The 24,564-nt window shown below is 44.2% G+C and overlaps 1 protein-coding gene and 2 long non-coding RNA genes across 8 annotated transcripts in view; 2 read left to right on the forward strand and 1 right to left on the reverse strand.

The window, feature by feature from the left end:
• LOC113919688 lies at window positions 1-11,523 on the reverse strand. 2 transcript variants are annotated; one of them, XR_003519085.1, is made up of 4 exons: window positions 10,889-11,523; window positions 6,617-6,680; window positions 4,029-4,151; window positions 1-126 (listed from the first exon to the last, which is right to left on the reverse strand). It is a non-coding gene; the product is annotated as an uncharacterized LOC113919688 (long non-coding RNA). The 2 variants fall into 2 exon arrangements; XR_003519084.1 differs by lacking the exon at window positions 6,617-6,680.
• LOC113919691 lies at window positions 115-4,538 on the forward strand. Its single transcript, XR_003519087.1, has 3 exons — window positions 115-224; window positions 762-1,033; window positions 4,123-4,538. It is a non-coding gene; the product is annotated as an uncharacterized LOC113919691 (long non-coding RNA).
• The window catches only part of AMMECR1L (AMMECR1 like), a 22,925-nt gene continuing 7,993 nt past the window's right edge, over window positions 9,633-24,564 (forward strand). Inside the window, exons 1-5 of one of the 5 annotated variants that reach the window (XM_027589214.1) lie at window positions 9,678-10,338; window positions 11,869-11,978; window positions 17,684-17,810; window positions 20,526-20,970; window positions 24,391-24,501. In XM_027589214.1, the coding sequence (XP_027445015.1) occupies window positions 20,564-20,970; window positions 24,391-24,501 (518 nt within the window). In that variant the 5' untranslated portion in view covers window positions 9,678-10,338; window positions 11,869-11,978; window positions 17,684-17,810; window positions 20,526-20,563. Of the gene's footprint in view, window positions 10,339-11,418; window positions 11,527-11,868; window positions 11,979-17,683; window positions 17,811-19,277; window positions 19,325-20,525; window positions 20,971-24,390; window positions 24,502-24,564 lie in introns of those variants that run through there. The other 4 variants (XM_027589215.1, XM_027589216.2, XM_027589212.1 and 1 more) reach the window with 4 other exon arrangements.

The raw sequence follows: 24,564 nt of genomic DNA on the forward strand, positions 1-24,564 counted from the left end.
GTCTCACTCTTCTTGTTAAGAGCCTGGACCAGATGAGGTGACCTGTCACATGAGGGCACAATGGCCAGCCCCTCAGATAGACAGGAACAACAGCTGAGCCCCTGGAGCCTGCCACTTCTTTGGTGTCTGCGAATAGAAATGCCAAGCCGGTAAAGAAGGACCAGTTTCCTTGAAGCTGCTAAGACAATATTCATGTTGTTTCTCCAGTGAGCTCTGTTTGGAATGTGAGAAACTATAACCTCTCTTGGGCTGGGGACCCGCCCCCGCTACTTCTTTCCCCCACTGGCTTCTAGGGAAGGGAGGAAGCACTACACATTGTTGTGTGTTTACCCGTATTTTGTGAGCTTTCTCTTTAGGGGAAAAATAATTTTTTTTTATTCTGGCTCCACTGCTGGAACTAAAAAGTTACTCCTTAGTGAGACTGACACAAAAGAAGGTTAGAAAAAGGGGCAGCTTCTGCCTTATTTAGGGATCTTCCATTTTTGTTGAGGTGGAAGACGGGGCTTAGGTAACACAGGATCGTATTTCCCTAATATACTCCCCCTTCCTTTAGACTTTGGGAGTTCAGCAACTCCCCCATTCAGAGTAGAGGCATCTTGTTGTCTCCTGTTATTTGAATTGTTCCAGGAACTCTTTATAGTTTGTTCTTTTAATAGAAGATAGAATTTATCACATGAGTCTGGGGTAGTTTTAGCTTAGGCATGGACTCTTTCAGAGGCTCAAACAGTATAACCAGTGTGGTTCCTTTCCGGCTGCTCCAGGTCATGTGCTACGTGGAGGCAAGACACCAGTCACCAGGAGAAAGGCGAGCTATGACTCTTGCTCAGCAACTGTCTTTGGCCTGAATTGGGTCATGCGGTCATGCTTGAGCCACTCCTGGGACGGGGAGGATGAGAGGCCTGGCCTGAGTTCTATCCCGTCCATGCAGGGGAGAGTGAAGCTGAGCGGACCTAAGCAGAGGCTGGAGAGCCGTGCTCCTTGGGCACCTCACAGCACAGGGCCACAAAGCTCCTGCTCCTCGAGCTCCGTACAGGTGGGTATGTTTATCAATGGTTTGTTCGTTTTTCCTGCTGAGTAGTGTTTCACAGTATAGACCTATCACAGTTTCTTTCACCATCCACCCGCTGAAGGACGTCTGAGCTGTTCATAGTTTCAGGCTAGTATGAATAAAGCGGCTATGGGCAATCGTGTAAGGGTTTTCATGAAGACATAAGTTTTCGTTTCTCTAGGAGAAATGTCCAGTGGTGTAATTGTTGGGACACAGGGTTAAGAAGCTGCCAAACTGGGGCACCTGGGTGGTTCAGTCGGTTAAGTGTCTACCTTCGGCTCAGGGTTCCAGGGTCCTGGGATTGAGCCACGGATCGGGCTCCCTGCTTAGCAGAGAGCCTGCTTCTCCCTCTCCCTCTGCTACTCCCTTCTTGTGTTCTCTCTCTCTCTCTGTCTCTCAAATAAATAAATAATCTTTTTAAAAAAAGAAGAAGAAACTGCTAAACTATTTCCAAAGTGGTTGTACAATTTTACATTCCCATGAGCAAATGTATGAGCCATCCCGTTTTCTCTGTGTCCTTGCCAGCATTTTGTATGACCACTACTTTTTATTTCAGCTGCCCTGGTAGGTTTGTAAGAGCATCTCAGTGTGATCTTAATGTGTCTAATGCAAGTGACATTGAACATCTTTTCATGTGCTTGTTTTCCTTCCATATATCCTCTTCAATGAAATGTTTATTCATGCATTTTGGCCATATTCTAATTGGATTGTTTGTTTCTTACCATTAAGTTTGAGAGTTCCTTATATATACTAGAAATAAGGTCTTTATCAGATATGTGGTCTACAAACATTTTCTTCCAGTCTGTAGCTCGTACTTTTGCCCTCCTAAGAGGACCTTTCATAGAGAAAAACGTTTTATGAAATCCAGTTGATCAATTTTTTTTCCTTTTATGAGTAGTGTTTTTGGTGTCATATCCACAAACTGTTCAACAAGCCCAGGCCCTGAAGATTTTCTGCTGTTTTCTTCTAAATGTTCTATACTTTTACACTTCACTTTAAAATCTATGATCCATTTTGAGTCAATTTTTGTAAAAGGGGTTAAGCCAAGGTTTTTGGTTTTTTGTCCATGGACATCTAGTTACTCCAACACCATTTGTTTGAAAAGACTCTCCTTTCATCCATCGAATTGCTTTTTAATCTTTGTCAGAAACCAGGTTGGCTGGTCTTGTGTAGGCTATCACTTTATTCTCTATTCTGGGATCTATGTGTTTGTCCCTCAGCCGGTACTGCAGTCCTGATTACCATAGCCATATAAGGAAACCATAATATCAGGTAGAGTGGGTCTTCCTACTTTTCTTTTTTTCAAAATTCTTTGAGATATTCTAGTTCCTGTTTTTTTTTGTTGTTGTTGTTATGTGAATTTTAGAATAAGCTTTTCTATGTTTACCAAAATCCTTGGTAGAATTTTGATAGGAATTGCTTTAGATCTATCCATCTATACATACAGATCAATTTGGAGAGAACCAGTATCTTTGTTGAGTCTTCCAATCCATGAATACAGTATGTCCCTTCACTTTTTTTTTACATTTTTTTATTTCTTTCAATTGCATTTTGTAGTTTTCTTTATACATGCCCTTACATATTTTGTTGGATTTACACTTAAGTGTAAGTGAAGGAGATGTTCTGTTCACTTCCCCATCCTGGGCCCTGCTTGCCCTTTCTCCCTGCATTCTCCTTCCTACAGCTTTGTGTAGTTTAGAAGAAAGGAGATCCCTAGTTTGGGATGTCTGGGCTCTGCTAGGGTCCTAAGGCTTTAGTCTGAAGCTTAGGAACTCAGTTTCTATGTAAGTTAAGATCTCTGCCTTAAGAAGTGAGAAAATATTCACAGCATGGGTAGCTTTCAAACTTCACTCATATATTCACTCTTTTAGTCGGACACATTTGTGGTCAGTGCTGTAGCTACGTGGCACTTCACACGTTGACATGTTCACCATACCAGCTTCATAGCTTCAGCCAGACAGCCTTCGTGATCTGGTGGGTAGGGAGCAGCTGTGGGGTCAGTGAGCAAGGATTCCTGATGCTTTCCATCATACGCAGCCTCTTTTCCTTTACATTGGTGTCACCTCACCACTTCAATGTTTTCCATTGTTTTGTATATGTTCAGTGATTTCCTTTCAACGTGCTTACTTTTTGTTGTCCCTGAGCAAGCCCCAAGCAAACTGTAATCTTCTTCAGCACAAATCAGGATCTGTGCTTGTAGCGTCTCATCAGCTCCTGCCGTCTGAGTCCCCATATCTTGCCTTTCCTTTTGTAATTTTGGGTTTTTTTTTTTCTTTTTTCATTTGTTTATTATTTTTTTCCTTTCCTGCTGTGGTGAGATGTTGTTTATTTAGTCTCATTGTTCCTCCATCTCTGCACATCAAGGTCTCTAATACAACATTGAAGAAGAAAACGATGGTAGTCTTAAATTGCTCTCATGTTTCCATCTCTGAGAAACTTAAAGTCATTATATTAAGAAAGGCCTTCGGGCACCTGGGTGGCTCAGTCGATTAAGTGACCAACTCTTGATTTTGCTCAGGTCATGATCTCAGGGGCTTCAGATTGAGCCCCGGGTTGGGCTCCGCACTGAACATGGAGCCTGCTTAAGATTCTCTCTCTCCCTCTCCCTCTGCCCTGCTTGTGCACTCTCTCTCAAAAAAAAAAAAAAAAAAGTCCTTGTAACATTTGTAAGGTACTAACTCTTGGAATGTGTCCCACTGACCTCAGGCTCTTTCCTTCCCTTGGTGTGTATCCAATTGCTGCAGCTTTTGGAGCTTTAGAAGCTAGAAGTTCAGGAGCTCCACAAGCCCTAAGGTGCTAGACAATTCAGGTAGAGTGACAGCTTTCAGCATTCTTGGGAGAAGGCCCAGAACTTCTAAGTTTTCAACCAGGACCCAAAGGAGTTGCGACTGGCATATTCCCAGGGGGAAAAAAAAAGAAGACAATCTTCTTATTTTGGTGAAACGTTGAAATGATGGCTGGTAGTTACCCAGGTACTTACCAGGCCAAGCCTACTTGTCTCAATTCCACTGTGTGATGCTGGCTGTCGCAAACCACGTTTCCCAGAACTCCGTGCCCCCTGATTTCCTTTTTAGGCTCTGCTGATGGAGGTGCTGGTGAGAACCTGGAAGGTGGGAGGAGAGAAGACGGGCATCTCTTCTTGTTTGCAGCTCCTGTGGTACTCTTCCAGTAACTAACTGCAGAAGTTCCAGCTCCCCACTAGTTTGGTTCTCTGAGCACCAGCCCAAGGGCACCCCACAAAGTCCCAAGGACCAGGCACACAGTACCCTCTTAGAGGTTCCAGCACCAGAGGTAAAATGGTCGTTCAATCCCACACAGCCTCTGGTGGCCTATCCTTCAAGTTCCTACATTCTGGTAATGCTAGATTTTCCCTAGTGTTCTCTCACCCCTAGAGGTGGTAGCTACTTCTTACGGTTGCTAATTTTGGTGTCTCAACATCTACTTCATTCTCTTAGACTTCTAACTTCTGTATAACCAACTCCTTGTATTAAATCCCTTTTGTCTGAAATGCCTAGTGTGGTTTCTATTTCCTGGACTGTAATTGATAATAGTACTTGGTACCAGGATTAAAAGTTATTCCCTGCCTTCCAGAACACATGTGACTTTCTAATGCATCTAAAGCACTTGCCATCTCCTGCTCATCACATCCACTCAGCAAGATGTCACCAGTGTAATGGTTCAGTGTGATGTTCCGTGGAATGTCAGGAAGATTAAGTTCTCTGCAGGCAAGATTATGGCAGAAAGAAGAGTAGGTGACATAACCCTGAGGCTAGACAAGTGAAGATGTAGTGCTATCTCTCAGATACCCTCTTTCCTGACTGGATTCTGATGGATACAATAGTCATTTATAACTATTGTAATTTGAGGATGAACCACACAAGGTTGCAAAAAACATGAGATCTTGTAGAAAGTCTTAAATCTCTAGATTCAGAGAAGGAAACAAGATTTTTTTTTAATAATGCTGGATAAACAAATTGTGGCATATTCATTCAATATGTACTGAATGACACAGTAGCCTATGCAGCAAAGAAAAGGAATGAACTATGCCCGCACCCAACCAGAGAGATGCATTTCTGTGACATAATGTTGAGCAAAAGAACTCAGACGAAAAGAATACATACTGTATGAGTCTGTTTCTATGATATCCAAGAACAAACAAAACTATTTCTGGTGATATAAGCCAAAATAATGGTTATCTTCTGAAGGGGGCTTAGTACCTGGGTGAAGGCACAAGGGAGCCTTCTGCGCTGCTTGAAATTTCTACATCTTAATTTGGATGGTGGTTACATGGGTATATACTAATGTAAGAGTCAGCCAAACTGTGTACTTAAGATTTGTGCATTCGAGGGACACCTGGGTGGCTCAGATGGCTGGGCGTCTGCCTTTGGCTAGGGTCATGATCTCCAGGTCCTGGGATCTAGCCCCACGTCAGGCTCCCAGCTTGGCGGGGAGTCTGCTTCTCCCTCTCCCTCTGCCTGCCTCTCCCCCTGCTTGTGCTCTCTCTCAAATGAATAAATAAATCTTTTTTTTTTTTTTTTTGAAAAGCTTCTGCCTTCAGCTCAGGTCATGATCCCAGGGTCCTGGGCTCCAGCCCATGTTGGGAATCCCTGCTCAGTGGGGGGCCTGCTTCTCTCTCTCCTCCCCACTCATGCTCTCTCTCACTATCTCTGTCTCTCTCTCCCAAATAAATAAATAAATAAAATCTTTAAAAAAAAGATTTGTGCATTCTATATGTGTATGTTATATCTCAGTAAAACAATAATATAAAATTCTCAGTACAGACTAGATATTAAGAGTATTTATAGAATAAACATGTGTGACTTGAGCTTCCCAACTTGGTTTCATTTATTTCACCAATAATAGCTAGAAGTTTAGAAACTTCTTCATGTTAAATTGTGTACCTAAGTGACATACAAAGTTTTAAAATACATCTTCTCAGAGTAATGTGGTTTAACTCTACCACAAACAAAATACTGTGGGTCTTGGCAGTTTGTCAAGAAATATTGTCAGAGGGATGCCTGGGTGGCTCAGTCGGTTAAGCATCTGCCTTCAGCTTAGGTCATGATCCCAGGGGCCTGGGATCAAGTCCCGCATCAGGCTCCCTGCTCACTGGGGAGTCTGCTTCTCCCTCTCTTGCTCCCCCTGCTTGTACTCTCTCTCTCTCTGACAAATAAATAAATAAAATATTTAAAAAAAAGAAATATTGTCAGAAATATTTCATATTGTCAGAAACATTCATATTTCTGAAACACTCAACCCATGTAGACATTGGTATATACAGGTAAAGATTGATTGATTTTAAGATTTTATTTATTTATTTGAGAGAGAGAGCATGTGTGCACTTGAGCAGGGGAAGGGGCAGAGGGAAAGAATCTTTAAGCAGAATCTTCACTGAGCATGGAGCCCAAAACAGACACAGGGCTCAATCCCATGACCCATGATATCAAGACCTGAGCTGAAATCAAGAGTTGGATGCTCAATTGAATGAGTCACCCCTGTGACCTGGTAAACATTTATTTTAAGCAGATTAGTATTTATCATCCCTTTTAAGTACTCAACTGGACTTACCCTGTGGAGGATACACAGGAGACAGGCACCATCTCTGAAGGAGATTACAGTCTCTCTGTGCCTGCTTTTTGTGGAGACGAGAACTCAGATTTAGACTCTGTATTTCCTACTAAGACCGGACTCATGTCAGTCTGGAAAGTGGGACAGATAAAATCTGTGTCATCCATCAATATCTCTTGTGAAAACTTATTTCATTACTACAGGTTGACAAATGCCTTTAGTGCATCAGTGCATTGCTCATCCAAAAGAATGGGTCTGTCTGTTGTACAGGTCAATTTCATGTTTATCACAACATCCTAATACTAATAAGGTTCACAGTTATTGAGCATCTTTGACATGCTTATCCTATAATAGCTTCATATGTGTAAACATTTAAATTTCATAACCCTGAGTTATTATGCTTTAACTCGCTCTAGGTTCACAGGTATTCAGTGTCAGGGCTGGAATTTGAACACAGCTGATTCCAGAGTGCACTCTCTTAATCATTACCATATATAATTTTTTAAATTGAGATATAATTGACATATAACACTGTGTAAGTTTAAGGTGTACAATCTGTTGACTTGATACACTTATATACTGCAATATGATTACCACTATAGAGTTAGCTAACACCTCTACATGTTACATAATTATCATTTCTTTTTTGTGGTGGGAACAATTAAGATCTAGTCTCTTACATTACCATATATTCTTAACCATTCAAAGCAAGAAATGATGGGAAGCTGTGCATCTGGAAGCAGATGATTTGAGCTATTTTGATAGAGTAGTGCAGTTATATCACAGCAGATTGGGATGACATTTCAGGATCATGCAGAGGGCTTGAGCTACAGTTCCCTTTCCCAACTATATTACATTCCGCTGTTTGCTGGCTTTCTTCTTCGTTTATTCGAGTAACAAATAATGAGTGCCTCCCTCCTATGTACCAGGTTTCTCTATTGTGTGTAGGAAACGAGAAAATAAGTAAGACACAGCCTCTTCCGTATTTCTGGCATATATTGCCCTCCGTTTCTTCCTCCTGTTCATAATTTCATTCTGCATATCTTTTTTTTTAAGATTTTTATTTATTTATTTGCCAGAGAGAGAGAGAGAGAGAGAGCGCAAGCAGGGGGAGCGGCAGGCAGAGGGAGAAGCAAGCTTCCTGCTGAGCAGGGAGCCCGATGCAGGACTTGATCCCAGGACCCTGGGACCGTGCCCCGAGCCAAAGGCAGATGCTTAACCAACTGAGCCACCCAGGCATCCCCATTCTGTATATATTTGCATCAGTTCAAACTGTTGCTTACTGATGACAGGTGACCTCAAAGTGACTTTTTTAAAAAGTCCTCTTTGCCTTTTGGCATCAATTAACAATGGCCACAGCATCTGGATCCTACTTCTCAGTAAAATGCATTTTTTGACAGCTCAATGCAAGGTTTGCTTTTGTTTTTAATTTGGGAGTGTTTCAAGTCTAACTTAGTTCCATCATTTACTCCCTGACAGCTTGATAACGAGGGAGCAATAACTCCCTTATCTGTGGGCTGTTTAATGATGCTATAGTACCGCCCTGGGAGCAATAGACTAAGGTCCTTTCCAGATGCCATATTTTAAGACTTGCAGCTGGAAAAAACTTCACGATGTGAAATTTATTCTGATTACTTTAAGTCAGGATTTTGTCTTCTTATTTAGAAACAAAAAAAAATTGACCTCTGGCTTGCTGCCTCCTGTATTTCTGGCTGTGGGCCATATGATCATCTAATTTGTAGTTTTTCAGGCAGAGGTTAGAAACAGGCAAATGTGGCCTCAACAGCAGATAAGTGTGTCAAGACTGTGACAGAAATTGTGAAGACTGCTACAGAAATTGCTTTTTTAAAAAAGTCACCTCCTGTTCTACAAAGCATCACTGTCTGTTCCTTTCTCTGTTGTCCTTCACCAGATTCTCTTTGGGAGCTTAGGTCCAAGAGACACCAGTCAAAGATACTCAGTTTCCTCAGTTTTTGTTGCCTACAGGTAATTATGCTAAAAGTCTGTAGTAGTAGATCTTATTATGCTTGAGTACATTATGCATTCTAGAGCAGAAGGTTTTTGCTGGAAAGCTTCACTGTCAGATATGATTTGCATTTTTTACTACTTTTCTTTGCTCCTTGAGGACAAACATGTTAAGGATTCCTTTGTGCATAAACAGAATAGCAAAACACAAAAACAGTCTATCTGTGGGCTTGAGTCTGTGTTCTTAACAAGACTGGCATTGCTTTAAAAGAGGGCATGCCTTTGCTGTAGGGCCTATACAGTTTGTGTTTGGAATGGTGAGGGTGTGGGAGCAGGGCAGAAACAAGTGCAACCCAGGGACGCCTGGGTGGCTCAGTCGGTTAAGCGGCTGCTTTTGGCCCAGGTCATGATCCCAGAGTCCTGGGATCGAGTCCCACATCGGGCTCCTTGCTCAGCAGGGAACCTGCTTCTCCCTCTTTCTCCCTCTGCCTGTGCTCTGTCAAAGAAATAAAAATCTTAAAAAAAAAAAAAAGTGCAACTCCATCTGTAATTAAAAACAAAATGCCAAGTCGTCAAATCAAAGCAAATTAAATAGCAAGTATTGGAAATTATTTACTCCTAATATTTTTGAAAAATGCTTTATATTGGTCTTTTTGAGACCTTTGCCCTGCTAGTGTTGAGGAATGTGCTTAGTGGGCCTACTGAATAATCCTGTCCTGTGGGTAACTGGTCATCTCCAGCTTGGGAATTCAGGGGTTCAAGACAGAGAGACGGACTCCTGATACCAAAGGCTGGATGCTGTTTGCCCTTCTCGGTCCATGAGGAGGCTGGCACCGAGCCTGGTACACTCCTGCGGGCATGGCCTTTGGCCAGTGGGTCGGTTTGATGTACGCGGCTCTGAAACGCCCCTTCCTGGCTGCTTTCGAAGGCTACGGCCGGGTCGCGTGAGGCAACATGAGGCTTGGATGAGAAGGGCCGTGGGCAGCTGGGTGTCGGGTGCTAAGGCGGGCGAGGGCCGGGCGACACTGCCGGCACCCCAGCAGGGCCCCGGCGCCGACAAGGCTGCCCGCCCGGGCCCGCACGAAATCTCCCGGCGCGCTCCGCGTTCGTTCGCAGAGGCCGGGCGGCCCGGCGTGCACTGCGCCGGTCGACAGTGCTGGTAGCTGAGCGGATGGAACGTAGCGCTCGGACATGAGCCGGGCCAGCCGGCACCTCCAGATCCGCTCCGCGTCTCCCCTTTTATTCCAACTGCCTGGGATTCAGCCCCACGAATGGAAATCAGCCCTCTAAATTCAACCCCGTAGAGTCGGCGCCAGCCAATAAATTGTGCGGGGTCAGGCCACGTGACAGTGGCGGGGCGGTGCTCTGGCGGCTCCGGGATCTCTATGGTTTTCGCGGCTCGCTAGAGGGCGTGTGGTCCACTGGAGGACTCCCTACATTCTTCCTCCATTACCTCACTGCCTCCGGTGGCTGCTGGGATACTGGAGGACTCGGGTCCCGGCTCGACTCAGTCCTCCAGCTGCCCGGGGAATACCTCTAGCAGTTCTTCCCTGCCGCCACCGCCGCCCCGTCGCTTCCTCCTCCGCCCGCCCGCCGGCCTTCTTCGCCCCGCCCCGTCCGCGCCGCGCGTCCGGCCCGTCTGCGGGCCCGCTTCTCTCGGGAGCCCCCACCCAGGCGCATGGCTCCATGAAGCTGGAGGAGAAGGCAGAGCGCGAGAGGTCCCGTCCACCCCAGCTGCGTCTGGGCCAGGAGAAAAGGTGGGAAACTCGGGCTGCGCCGCGCCCTCCTCCTCCTCCTTCCCCGCCGGGCCCGGCCTCCCTCGGGCGGCGTCGGGCCTCCTCACCCCAGGGCGAGCGGAGGGGCCCGGGACGGGGTCTCTGGGGTCAGCGGCGAGAGTCCCGGGGCAGCGTGGGGGAGGGGCTGCCGGGTGGCGGGGGAAGAAGCGGGCGGGGCCTGCGGGCCGCGTGTCCTCACCGAGGGCAGGGGGGTCGGGAGGCATTGCTGGGGAGGGGTAGGCGGACGCCCCTGCCCTGGGCCGCGAGGTGAGGTGAGGCAAGGCCAGGCGAGGCTCCAGCTCCTTTCTGCACGCCCTCCAGGAAACGGTCTCGGGTCTATGTAAAGTTTGGTGGTCTCCGGCGCCGCCTGGCGGCCCCCACCCACTGTCCCGCCGCCCCCTCCCCCGCCCGGCGTCTGGATTCCACCCCCGCGGCTCGGCCCTCGCTGCCCTACCCGTCGCTCTGGCGTCTCCCCAACTCCCCCCCACACACATGGTCCCGTACTCTCCTTCCCTACCCCCTTTTTTCTTACCTTTCACCTTTCTGCCTGCTTTGCTCCCCCTGCTCCGGCCTCTCCTTCCCCACTCTGTCTCGTCCTTTTCTTGCCTAACTCTCTCTTTACGCGCACGCTTTTTCTCTTCTTCCTCTTTTCTTTTTTCCCAGCCCCACCCTCACTCTCTGCTTCCTTATCCACCCATAGCCCCATTTCCATTACCTCTCCACCTTAAACTCTTTGGGTTTTATGCCTTTCTCTTCCTCCCAGGCTGTGGGTTTTGCCCTTCATTCCTTGCCCTCCTCCCTTCCCTGTCCTGATCTGAACTCCTCACTTTGCCACACTCCCTTACCCTTATCCCTCTGGGCCTATCCTCTTTCACTGTCCTCTGCTTGGATAGTGTGGGTGGGGCTTGGAGTCTCCTGTTTACATCTTTGGGAATAGCTTAATTCTCTACTACTGGGGGGTGGGGGAAGTTGTTGAAGAGATTATGAAGAGATTTATGCAAAATTAATAGTAAGGATGGACGACTCTTACCAACAATTGTCATGTCCACATGGGGTGACAAGATGGCCTGTCCTCAGGACCCTGGCATGCTGTCCAGTAATTCTTCAACACCATCTTTGCAGAGGATTTGGGAATACGCTTGTATTCTGGAGAGTGGAGAGCCTTAAATGGTATATCTTGGCCTGAGAGCAAGTTTTGATCTAAATTAGTGGTGGAGGAAGTTTTAATGTGTGTCTCATGTTCAGGTTCAATAAAACTTTTGATCCTCAGTGTTCTCCCTTGGTGATGACACCAAGGATGAGGTGATTCAGTGCATGGGACTGCCATTGCTACCTTATATTTAGATTTTGAAATGTTTTGTAGTAGGGAGAGCCTGTTCCTAGCTGTTGTTTTCTTTCTTTTTTTTTTTTTCTAGAAATTGCTTGATGAAGTTGTAATTTTTCAGAAACCATATCTCATCTCTGGACTGCCTTGATTTTTGTTCATTCACTGCACCTGCATTTCTGTCTTAGGTACAGGAAGAAGGAATGGAATCAGAAGGAAGAAAGTTCATTTCAGAGACAAAATAACTCTCCTCCTCTGTTATAGCTGTGCCCCTGGCAATACAAACTATCTGCTTTCAGTGAGTATTACCTTAGACATATTTAGAATGTTTAGAATTTGTTGCTGTTACTGGTTTTAGCCCTGTGCTAGGACATTAGAATGTAGGTTTACTTTTTCACTTGTATTTTTCTGCTTCCTTGAGAAGGTCCTTATGTTCTAATGTTGATGAATTCTACTTGCTCTCTTAAAGTAATTTAAATATGTAAAGACAAGTTTATTTTCCATAATCCCATTAGATAGTGGTGTAGTATTACGCTTATCCTTTATGTTTTTAGTACAGGAAGGTCTGGCTCCCGCCCCTTCCCAAATTACTCATTTTTAAGACAACCAAAGATCAAAACTCTAAGGTTAATGCAGTTCCTGATCAAGGTCAAGTATTGGGTCTCTTCCATATGGTTATAATCTTCAGAGATTTTTGGAAAATTTGCCCTAAATCTGCTACAGTGATACTATTTTCTGGAAAAATTTTTATTACAGCTGCATCCTCTTGAGCTTATTGTGGTATGCTAACACTTGTAAGAGTGTTTTTCACAGTGCTTCACATCTTATTGGAGCCTCACAATCCCTCTGTGAAGGAGACGGGACAGATATTTCCGTTTTACAAATGAAAGAACCAAGGTCCAGAAATATCTGGCACTTTGCCATAGATCACATAGTAAAGGGAGGGGACTCTAAAAACAAAACTTCTGATTCCTGTGTTTTTCTTTAAGCTAAGTTGAAATGAGAATATATAGTTCTGTGCATTTTTGTAAATCTGTAAATTTTAAAAGCAGTTATATAGGTAGATCTGTATTTTGCGGGGATCACTTCTCAGCCTAAGATCAAGTGTATTTTGCAGGGAAATTTTTCAAACAGCGTGTGTTTGGATATGTGTATGTTTGTATGTTGAGGTTTCAAAAATATAAAAGTGATTATTTGAAATGATTACCGGTATGTTTGTGGGTTTTTCATCTGTTTCTTGGAATAGTTAATAAGTAGGCAGAATTACAGTTCAGATGCCATTTCCTTACTCATACAACATAATTATTAAATTGAATTTCAGTTCAGTTCTCTATCATGAAGGAAACAACCCATTCCCTTCTGTATAAAGCTTGATTTGAACAGACATTTGGACACTACGTAATAACACAAAAAAGCAGAGACTCCTTTTTTCTTTACCTCTTTCCTACCTCCCAGATCTATTTGTTAGAAGGTCATGCTTCCCCATAAGTTGTTTTGAAGCTTATCTTCAAAAGGTGAATCTAAATTTTGTTTTTTCATCTCCAGGCTTTTCTAGCTATTTTAATCTGGTTATTGTTGGAAATCTAACTAGTTTGACGCAGAGGTTCCATTAGTATAAATCAAGACTTCTACAATAATAACATATACTTGGTTTCATCTCTTTTTAGTGTATGTAAGCTTAAGAGAGGACTCCGGTAGAATAGAAGTGTGGACAACTCAGACAGCCCAGTATTCGTTCTTTATATTTTCTGGCATCTCACAGTGGATGATTTATTAGAAGCCATTGCTCTGCAAAGAGGAAAAGCATCAAGGTCATTAGAGTAATAATTTCATTTTAATAATATGGTCTTTTAGACTACAAGGTAGTTCTTAATAAAATTTTATCATGAGGGCATTCATTTTTCTAGAAATTGTAAGAATGTTAAGCTGTGTTATTTTTATAATGTACCCTTCCATAGTGGTAGTATTAATAATAGCAGACACTTTAATAAATAATAGTTATGTGCCAAAGAAATGCTAGATGCTTTTCACGTCTTACGCATTGAATGGTCACAAATAATCCTCCGTGGTATAGGGAGCCTAAGTCCACAGAGATGTGACAACCTACCTGAGTTTGCATAGCCAGTACATGACAAGTCAGAGTTAGAATTTGAGCTTAGACTATAATCCCAGAGCCTAGGCTCTGTCCTCTGATGATGGGAGCTGCTCTGTGAAGATGTCAGTGAACTTGAGGAGAGTGAAAGGGACCCTCAGCAAGGGAGGAAGGCCATCCTGCCCAGCCAGCCAGATCCATCAGGGTGTCTTCACATCTTCCCCTCAATACTGGTCTCTATACCTTTGTAAACATCAGCAGTTTATGAGATATCATTTGTATTACCTCCTGAAAAAATAAATTCCCAGGCACATAATATTCCAGTGAGTAGCTCTTAAAGCACCCCGTCATTCAAAAAAGAAAAAAAAACTTCCCAAGTACAGTTTAGAAGCTGGGTATGGCCTGTCAGAGGAAAGCCTTGAGCCAGTCTAAAGTTAAATACCACCCAGGCCTAAGTCCAGGACTGACCAGTGACTGGTGTGTTTTAGCAAAGAAAGCAGCTATAAGCATAAATCAAACCAAGAAGTTAATTTAAGGGATATTTGATCTAATTTTTAGAATGAATTGGCCACATTGGCTATCTATTTAGCTATGAATTAAACCATTCCTTGGTTTGGGCTGAATAGAGTTGATATTGTCAGTAAGAATACATACTTCTAATTCAGTTGCCTTCAACTTCTAGCACAGTGCACAGTCGGCACCTCACAGTAGAATCAAAGATCTAAAGATTAGTTTGTGCCACAAGCATTCTTTTTAAAAAAGACAAACCAGTGAAATTACTAGGAGATCTATAAATAAGATTGTTGGCACGTATGCTATATGCAGGGCACTGTGTTAGGTGTTGTGAAAAGAAACACAATGCCACCCAGCCTCTGAGAGTAAAGGTAATGAGTTCAGTGCTGTCTGGAATTGAGGTGGTATGGTAAGCCACCCAGCCCAGAGCAACAGAGCACTGCTCAGCTTCCCCACAGAGGGAGGAAGAGTTACCATCTTTGGTTGTGGACCCTAATGAAGGTCAAGACACCTTGACTGTTGCATGTCAGGTAAAGGGTGTGGTGCCTTTTTCAACAGTAAACATGCTTCACTATACTTGACACATGTTAGGTTAGGAGATCCTGAAGGAAGAGGTAAAACTGTGATTCCTGTTACTTCTCCAGCTTTTGTGGAAATAAAGGTATTGTCTCCCTCTGGTGGAAATCCAGTTTTAACTTGTTCATTCTCATTGATTGGTCTAAAGTAGATAGGCGGTAGAAAAATGAGATCAATGCTGCTGGCTTTTAAAGTGGCCCTCAGAGGCACCTGGGTGGCTCAGGGGGTTAAGTGTCTGATTCTTGATTTAGGCTCGTCATGATCTCGGGGTCCTGGGATGGAGCCCCACGTCAGGTTCTTGGCTGAGCATGGAGTCTGCTTGTCCCTCTCCGTTGCTCCTCCCTCTGCATGTATGCATGTGCTCTCTCTCTCTCAAATAAATAAAATCTTAAAAAAAAAAAATGGCCATGGGGCACCTGGGTGGCTCATTCGTCAAGCGTCTGCCTTCAGCTTAGGTCATGATCCCAGGGTCCTGGGATCGAGCCCTGCATCGGGCTCCCTGCTCTGCAGGAAGCCTGCCTCTCCCTCTCCCACTCCCCCTGCTTGTGTTCCCTCTCGCCCTGTGTCTCTCTCTGTCAAATAAATAAATAAAATCTTTAAAAAAAAAAAAATGGCCCTTGGGGCACCTGGGTGGCTCAGTTGTTAAGCACCTGCCTTGGGCTCAGGTAATGATCCTGGGGTCCTGGGATTGAACCCTGCATTGGGCTCCGTGCTGAGCAGGGAGCCTGCTTCTCCCTCTCCCTCTGCCTTCCACTCCCCCTGCTTGTGCGCTCTCTCTCTCTCTCTCTGTCAAATAAATCTTTAAAAAAAAAATGATCCTTGAGTTTAGCTTTGAAAGAGTAAACCAGCTGAAGGCTTGGAAGAGTCTCAGTGGTATATGTGTTTATAAAGGTGGTTGATGAATTGAGCACTGTCTGGAATTGAGGTGGCATGGTAAGTCACCCAGCCCAGAGCAACAGAGCACTGCTCAGCTTCCCCACAGAGGAAGGAAGAGTTTTTATACCTGATTCCAATTATTTCAGATGAACTAACTTCATAGTATCCATTCAGGAACTCCTATATCAAAGTACCATTGTTGATAGTTTTCATGAGGTTTGGGAGAAGGGTGAGAACAAATGCACACACAGTTTTAGAAAAGGTGGAGTATGTCATTAGGAGTAATTTGTTTTTAGCTGGTTAGTCTGTTGTATTGAAATGCTGTTCTGAGGTCTTGTAGGCTGTACTCAGAAGCCCAGCTGTTGGAGAAACCAGGGTCTCTTTGGTCATTGGAAGGCAGTCCTGGGAGCTGAGTCGGGGACTGCTTAGTTGTGGTGAGATGGCCCACTTTTTTTTTTTTTTTTTAAGATTTTATTTATTTATTTGACAGAGTGAGAGAGTACAAGCAGGGGGAGCAGTAGAGGGAGCAGGAGAAGCAGGCTCCCCGCTGAGCAAGGAGCCCAAGGTGGGGCTCGATCCCAGGACCCTGAGATCATGACCTGAGCCGAAGGCAGACGCTTAACCATCTGAGCCACCCAGGCGTCCCTGTTGGAGTAGGATTAAGAGAGTCTGAAAGAGAAAGTTGTTTTGTTATTGTTGTTTTAAGATTTTATTTATTTGTCAGAGCACAAGCAGGGGGAGCAGCAGGCAGAGGGAGAAGCAGGCTCCCTGCTGAGCAAGGAGCCACATGCGAAACTCGATCCCAGGACCCCGGGATCATGACCTGAGCCTCAGGCAGACGCTTGACCAACTGAGCCACCCAGGCGTCCCTCAAAGAGAAAATTTTGATCAAATTGGTGGACAGGGTTGATATTCTAAATAAGTATTTACTCCCAGCACTCTTGTTTCCTTCACATTCTTCACCTGTAAGTTACTTATTTGCCTTAGGCCAACAGATAAGTAAAATATTGACCCCCTTAAAAACGTGTCTTCATAATAATTCAGTAGGAGGGGAGATAGAGTGAGTAGGTAGGCTATAGTTGAAATAAGATTGGCCATATGTTAAAAATTATTAAAACTGGTTCTTGGGTCCATTATACTATTCGACTTTATGTTTGAAATTTTTATAGATTTAAATTTAGGGAACAAATTTTTGAAGAAATACCTTATAATTTTGATGCAAGAAGTCTCTAACTCCGCCTTTGGTCATTAATTGAGAATATCAATTGAATTGCTTGCTTAGTGGCCTCCAGAGAAATGCTTGGGCCTAAGGAGCCACAGGATTTGGGTTGGTTCTATTGATTTCAAATCATAATTTAGGAGGGTATGGGGAATTGTTAAATGTAATCACTTGGTATCTCTTGTGATCATGTTCCACTGCAGATCAGTGCCGTATGTGGTGCCTAGGCAGAATTTTCACCTGCCTTGGTGTGGTTTGAAAATCCTTTCCGTTGCTCCATTGTGGGGTGTTTCACCAGTCAGGTAGCTGATGATACCTGCTAAGGAACACCTAAGTTGCCATCTCATGACATGTAGCTCTTCCTTCAGGTATGCTTTGGTGTAATGAGAGTGGGGAAACATTTCTTTTTTTAACTGTTGTGTTTCTTCCCTTCTCTTTCCTGCTTTGAACTTTGGTGCTTTCTGGAGACCTGTTAAAACTCCAGCTCTCCAGAGATAATCCTGCTTCACTCAACAACATGTGTCTTAAGCCCACTGCCCACAGTTATGCGCAATGTAGAAAGGCAAGAGGCCAGTGACATCCTCTGTGGACTCAAATGACAGTGGTAGGGCACTGATTATGTTCAGGGTCATGGCTTGAGATGTTGGCTTTGGGCATAGGTCGTTTTTTTAGGCCATTTGATTTTACTATGTTTTATTTATTATTTTATTATTTTTTAATTTTTTAGTAATCTCTGTACCCAACTTGGGGCTTGAACTCACGACCCTGAGATCAAGAGTTGCATGTTCTTCCATCTGAGCCAGCCTGTGCCCCTCCTGCTCCATTTTTGTTGGCAAGATTCTGTGAACTCTTAGGTTGGTTTTACTCTACCTTGAATGTAATTTTTTTTTATCAAGGCTTTAGGAAATGACTGAATCCAGTGGATATTATTTTTTTTTTAAGATTTTATTTATTTATTTGACAGAGAGATAGCAGGAACACAGCAGGGGGAGAGGGAGAAGCATGCTTTCCGCCAAGCTGGGAGCCCAACGCGGGACTCGATCCCAGGACTCTGGGATCATGACCTGAGCCACCCAGGTGCCCTCCAGTGGATATTATTGGCAGGCCTCATCTTCTCTGTGGCTTGGTGGAAGGACCCAGGCCTTGGAGTGTGACAGATAGACTGTGGTCCAAACCCTAACTCTGCCACTTAGTGGCAGTCTGATTTTGGGCAAGTTATATTGCTTATTAAGCCCAAAGTTCCTCCTCTGTAAAATGATAGTAACATCGCCTGCCTTGCTGAATGGTTTTGAGAATTCAGTGTAATGTTTAAAGTGTACCTGTTCAGAGCAAGGACTGATCTAAGTGCTAAGTGCCTAGCGGAGTCCTGGCCTTCTGGGATTTCCATCCTAATGGGGCAGTTGAACAAGAACCCAAGTGATAAGAGCAGCTAGATATATTGCCACCTACTACATACCAGGCACTGTTTCAAGCACTTTATGCATATTAAACTAATTTAATTCTCCTAAAACCCCATGAGGCAAGTAAAGAAGTACCATTGTTATTCCCATACTGAAGAAACTGAGTCATGGAGAGTTTGATCCCAGAGGAATCAGAATTTGAACACTCCATTTGGCTCTGGAGGCAGCATTTTTAACCAAGCTGTTCTCCCTCTTTTAACAACATAAACAAGAAAGACAACATCCAGGGCGCCTGGGTGGCTCAGTCGTTAAGCATCTACCTTCGGCTCAGGTCATGATCCCAGGGTCCTGGGATCGAGCCCCGCGTCGGGCTCCCTGCTCAGCAGGAAGCCTGCTTCTCCCTCTCCCACTCCCCCTGCTTGTGTTCCCTCTCTCCTGTCTCTCTCTGTCAAATAAATAAAATCTTAAAAAAAAAAAAAGACAACATCCACACTCAGAAACAAACTTGTCATTGGGGGTTTTATTGTATTAAGTACCTAAGGCTTTCTCAAAAAGAAGCCTGTGTCAAGCCAGACATTGAAGTGTACAAGCTATTATCCCTCAGCTACAAGCAACTTTCATCTCACTGAGAGTTGCCCTAAATACAAAAATGTGTATTTTGTTATGTATCAGCACATATCAAGAACATAAACAGGGTGCGTGGGTGGCTCAGCTGGTGAAGTGTCTGCCTTCGGCTCAGGTCGTGATCCCAAGGTCCTGGGATTGAGCCCCGCATCAGGCTCCCTGCTCAGTGGAGCCTGCTTCTCCCTCTCCCACTCCCCCCTGCTTGTGTTCCCTCTCTCGCTGTGTCTCTCTCTGTCAAATAAATAAAATCTTTTAAAAAACATAAATAATACTTGTAAACTTTTGTATTTCTTTCAGCCTAGAGTGACACCTTGTTTGTGTAGAAATAATGGCTTTGCAAATGGGTATGTAAATATCTAATTTGATTTAAAAGGTTGTAGAATTTACAACCAAAATACTGTATTATAGAGCAGTGCGTAAAAGGGCAAATTATGTTTAAAAAATAAAAAGACAATTATATGTTACATGTCCAAATCACAGGGAGATATAAGTTCTTTTTTTCAAGTCAGCAGAATTTTACAAACTTTGGTATTATTGACATTGAAATAAGTAGGACCTATTTTCCTGATTCTTTTGAATCAGAAAAGCTCTTGGTTGTGTTATAACTGTCCATTTTTACCTCAGGCTGTTTAAGAAAAACATTCCTTCCTTCCGTTCACATCATCAGATGGGATGTTCTGGTTTCCTGGCCCATCCACTGCCACACGTTGTTAGGCTGAGTGGCTTTGCACGCACCTACCTCGCTGTGACGGTAGAAATGGCTACCTCACAAAAGGCCTGTGAAGCTTGGGTCATTTGTGTGAATAAAGGTTCCTACTAGGTTGTAGCTTTTTTTGAATTGGGGTTTTGAAAGGATAGAGAGATGTGTAGAAATTGGAGTGAGTTGAGAGAACCAAAGAAAATGAGCAAGGCATTGGAGAATGAGAGTTGTGAGGACAGAAGGGTGGGAGCCTTGGGTTGGAAGGTGTGCTTCTTTCAGAATGGCAGCTAACTGCTTTTCATATTCACTCAGGTCTAGGGCTGAAATCACACAGATTTAGGTTAGTGATGAGTAAAATGCTGAAAGGATGTGGTTAACAAGGAAAAGCATGAAGTTTCCTCTGGGGCTCTTTAAAAATAGGGTGGTCTAATTTGGAGGCCCTAAAAGGTAGACACAGCAATGATGAAGAGTCTGACAGGTCCAGTGCTATCTTGCAGTCTTGAAATGTCCTTGTGCAGCTCCACAGTGGCTACCACCTGCCCTTCCTTCTGCCCTAAGGAGTCCTGGGCAAGAGGGGCTGCTTGTTTCCTGTGTCCGTCTGTGGTGATCATAAGGCTTTATGGAAAAGGAAAAATAGTTCTTTAGGAAAAGGTTAGGAGTCCATAGTCTGGAGCTCAGGGTCTCTTCCATTTATGCTGGTCTGCAGCCTTTTGTGACCTGGTGACCTGGTGACCTGGATGAGAAAGAGAATTTGATGACTTTCCACGTAGACTCTTTCTTTTTGATTTTTGTCTTCTTTTAACTAACCTTTTGAATTAATGCTTAACTGTTCTCTTTTTGGTCAGGGTTCTGCAGCATTCCAGACCTCCAGCACTGAATCAGGATGGGAAAAAGACGTTGTGTTCCTCCACTTGAGCCCAAGTTGGCAGCAGGCTGTTGTGGGGTCAAGAAGCCCAAGTTATCTGGAAGTGGAACGCACAGTCACGGGAACCAGTCCACAACTGTCCCCGGCTCTAGTTCAGGACCTCTTCAAAACCACCAGCATGTGGATGGCAGCAGTGGTCGGGAGAATGTGTCGGACTTAACTCTGGGACCTGGAAATTCTCCCATTACACGAATGAATCCCGCATCGGGAGCGCTGAGCCCTCTTCCCCGGCCCAATGGAACTGCCAACACCACCAAGAATCTGGTGGTGACTGCAGAGATGTGCTGCTACTGCTTTGACGTCCTCTACTGTCACCTCTATGGCTTCCCACAGCCACGACTTCCTAGATTCACCAATGACCCCTAGTGAGTAAATTGGTCAGGTGCAGGGGACAGTAAGAAAGGCATGATGACGTCTTTCTTGGGTTCTCTTGAGAGAGTCTGACGCTTATAAAAAGCTTTAGCATCATTTGGGCAGAGGGTAATGGGAATAGGATGATGAGTAATGTCCAGACAATATGTAGAAAGATATCTGGATTCAGTAAGGGGTCTAGGTTACGCTTGGAGGAGGTCTGGGCTTGTTTTTAAGGTAATGTTGTAGAAATTAGGATTTTCTTCTTGGTTCTTCTTTTGGTTGGTTGGTTTATATTGCAGTGGGTAGGTGATTCACCCTCTTGAGTGGAGGAGAGGCCACACATAACATCATTGTGGACCCAGGTGTTGAAGTCCAAGTGAATTGGAAGTGTCTGAGGGCCAGGCTAGAGAGTAGGAGCGCATTTAGTGGGAGCTGTGATACTCTAAATAAGGGTCCCCTCGCTTTGTTCATCAGTAATCCCACATGATTGCTCACACCCCACCAAGAATGTCAGAATCTGCTTTACTGTTTTTAGTTCAAGACTCCTGTTATTTGTCCCAAACTCTCTCAAGGTGTCAATGACTTAAACAAGGAGTATGTATAAAGTGAAGTAATCCATGCCAGTGTTTTTCTTCTTCCTCAGAGTTGGAAGCAACTCTGAGCTGGCTTTTTTTCCTTTCTTCTTTCCTTCCTTCCTTCCTTTTTTCCTTCTGGCTTTTTCTTTTTTCCCTTCCTTCCTGCTTTTCTTTTCTTTCTTTTTTTTTTTAAGATTTTATTTATTTATTTGACAGGGAGAGACACAGTGAGAGCAGGAACACAAGCAGAGGGAGTGGGAGAGGGAGAAGCAGGCTTCCCGCAGAGCAGAGAGCCCAATGCGGGGCTTGATCCCAGGACCCTGGGACCATGACCTGAGCTGAAGGTAGATGCTTAACGACTGAGCCACCCAGGCACCCCTTTCTTTTTTTAATTTAAAATTTAGATAACATACAGTGCAATAGTGGTTTCTGGAGTAGAATTTAGTGATTCATCACTTACATACAACCCCAGTGCTCATCATAACAAGTGTCCTCCTTTTTCTTTTTCTTTTTTTTTTTTAAGATTTATTTATTTATTGTAGAGACAGCATGCGAGCAGGGGGAGGGGCATAGGGAGAGGGAGAGAGAGAATCTCAAGCAGACTCCCCACTGAGCACAGTCTGACTTGGGGGGATCAGTCTCACAACCCTGAGATCATGACCTGAGCCAAAACCAAGAGTCCGATGCTTGGTCAACTGAGCCACCCAGGTGCCCCACAACTGACCTCCTTAATACCCATCACCCATAGGGGCGCCTAGATGGCTCAGTCGGTTAAGTGTCTGCCTTTGGCTCAGGTCATGATCCCAGGGTCCCAGGATCCAGCCCTGCGTGGGGATCCCTGCTCAGTGGGGAGCCCGCTTCTTCCTCTCCCTCTGCTGCTCCCCCTGAAAAAAATACCCATCACCCATTTAACCCATTCTCCCACCCACCTCCCTCCATCAACCTTTAGTTCTGTATCATTAAGAGTCTCTTATAGCTTGTTTCCCTCTCTCCTTTTTTCTTTTCCCCCTTCCCATATGTTCATCTGTTTTCTTAAATTCCACATACGAGTGAAATCATAAAGGTATTTGTCTTTCTCTGACTTATTTCACTTAGCATAATACACTCTAGCTCCACCCACGTTGTTACAAATGGCAAGATCTCATTCTTTTTGATGGCTGAGTAATACTCCATTGTATATAATACATACCACAGCTTTATCCATTCGTTAGTGGACATTTGGGCTCTCCCATACTTTGGCTATTGTTGATAATTTTTTTTTTTTTTTTTTAAGATTTTATTTTTAAGTATCCAGCCAGGTGCCCCTGAACTGGCTTTAAAAGAGCACTGAAGAGATGGTTTTGGAGCATTCATTGACCTAAGATCATTCATTCTTCGGCTGTTAATGCCATATTGGAGCAATGCATAGCCCTCCTGGTCAGGGAGTGGAGAGAATATGAAGAAAATGTCCTCACTTTTGAGAGACTTACCAAGTTAGCAAATCACACACACACAGCTAAATAATGTGTATGGCACACTCTCTGGGCAGAAGTAGAGGGGAAGTTACTCCTGTGTGATTGTGTCGGAGGAGAGAACATAACAGAACTGTGCTAACTTTTTAGGGGAGTGTTGCCATAGGATACCATGGTCAGAAAAACAGGTGGAGATTCTAAGCCTTGATCCTCATGGGATCAAGTGTGTCCCACACGAGAGAGGGATGTGGATTTGGAAGAGTGGGTGGTGGCTACGGTGTTGTAGGGAATGGGCTGTTGTATTCAGGGGCTTATATTTCCATCCTGCAGACAATGGCATTCTTGAGGGTTTTTTGGTTGTTTTTGTTTTTAAGATTTTATTTATTTATTTGACAGAGAGAGACACAGCGAGAGAGGGAACACAAGCAGGGGGAGTGGGAGAGGGAGAAGCAGGCTTCCTGCTGAGCAGGGAGTCCAGTGTGGGGCTCGATCCCAGGACCCTGGGACCATGACCTGAGCTGAAGGCAGACGCATAACAACTGGCCACCCAGGCGCCCCTCTTGAGGGGTTTTTGAGTAGGTTTTGGGACAATAACTTTGGTACTGTTCAGGTGTTTAGTGGAAAGAAAAGTTAGGCAGCAGATCTGCTTTATAACAGTGATCAAAGTAGGCAGCTTTAAAAGTTAAAGTTTAAAAGTTTAAGTTGCTTTTTAGAGGCATTTTGCTCAATATGAGAAGTAAAGGCATAGGAGTATAGAGGAAATACCAGGATGAAGGGACAGCTCTGTAACCTATTTATAAAAAATTCTGTTATATCTGTCTGATGTAGCCTGACGAGGACGATGCATGACTTTGGCCTAGAAGTAGAAAGCGGCAACTTCTAATGATGAGCTTTCTTGCGGAGACATTGCATTGTTTTTCTTTTCCCGAACATTTATGAGCAGGACAAAGGGCAGAGATAATTACAGGAACAATGGGGAGTTTTAGGGAATAGGGAGAAGGTTTGCAGGCCCAGTGTCTTCCTGAAGGATGTAACTGGGGAACATGGACATTCCGAAATACGGAGTAAAGAAAAGGAGAAAGACTTGGAAAATTAGAAGAAGTTGAATGCTGGGCAGAGGAAAAGGAAAGTAGCACAGACGTGTCAAAGTGAATTAAAACTATCAGCAAGGATCACAGGAAGGGCTGCACAGAGCTCCTTTCTTCACACTGTCTTATTGCGGTCTCCTCTCTCTCTCCATCCAGAGACTGCACAGTTGCCAGAAAGGCAGAGTCCTTCAGATAGCCACAATTCAGAAAACAGTCCTTTTGGGGAATAACAGAAATGAATGGGGCAAAAGCAAAGGTTTTGTTCCTATCCATGATTGATTTGGGGCTGGAGAATGTTTTTTGTTTTGCTTTTGTAGTCCGCTCTTTGTGACATGGAAGACAGGGCGGGACAAGCGGCTTCGTGGCTGCATTGGGACCTTCTCAGCCATGAATCTTCATTCAGGACTCAGGGAATACACGTTAACCAGGTAATGACACCAGACATAAGCTCTGTAGATAAATTGGCTAGAATTGAAAACAACTGCCTGACT

The sequence above is a fragment of the Zalophus californianus genome, chromosome 3 (assembly GCF_009762305.2).
Source record: "Zalophus californianus isolate mZalCal1 chromosome 3, mZalCal1.pri.v2, whole genome shotgun sequence".
NCBI classification, from domain to species: Eukaryota; Metazoa; Chordata; class Mammalia; order Carnivora; family Otariidae; genus Zalophus; species Zalophus californianus.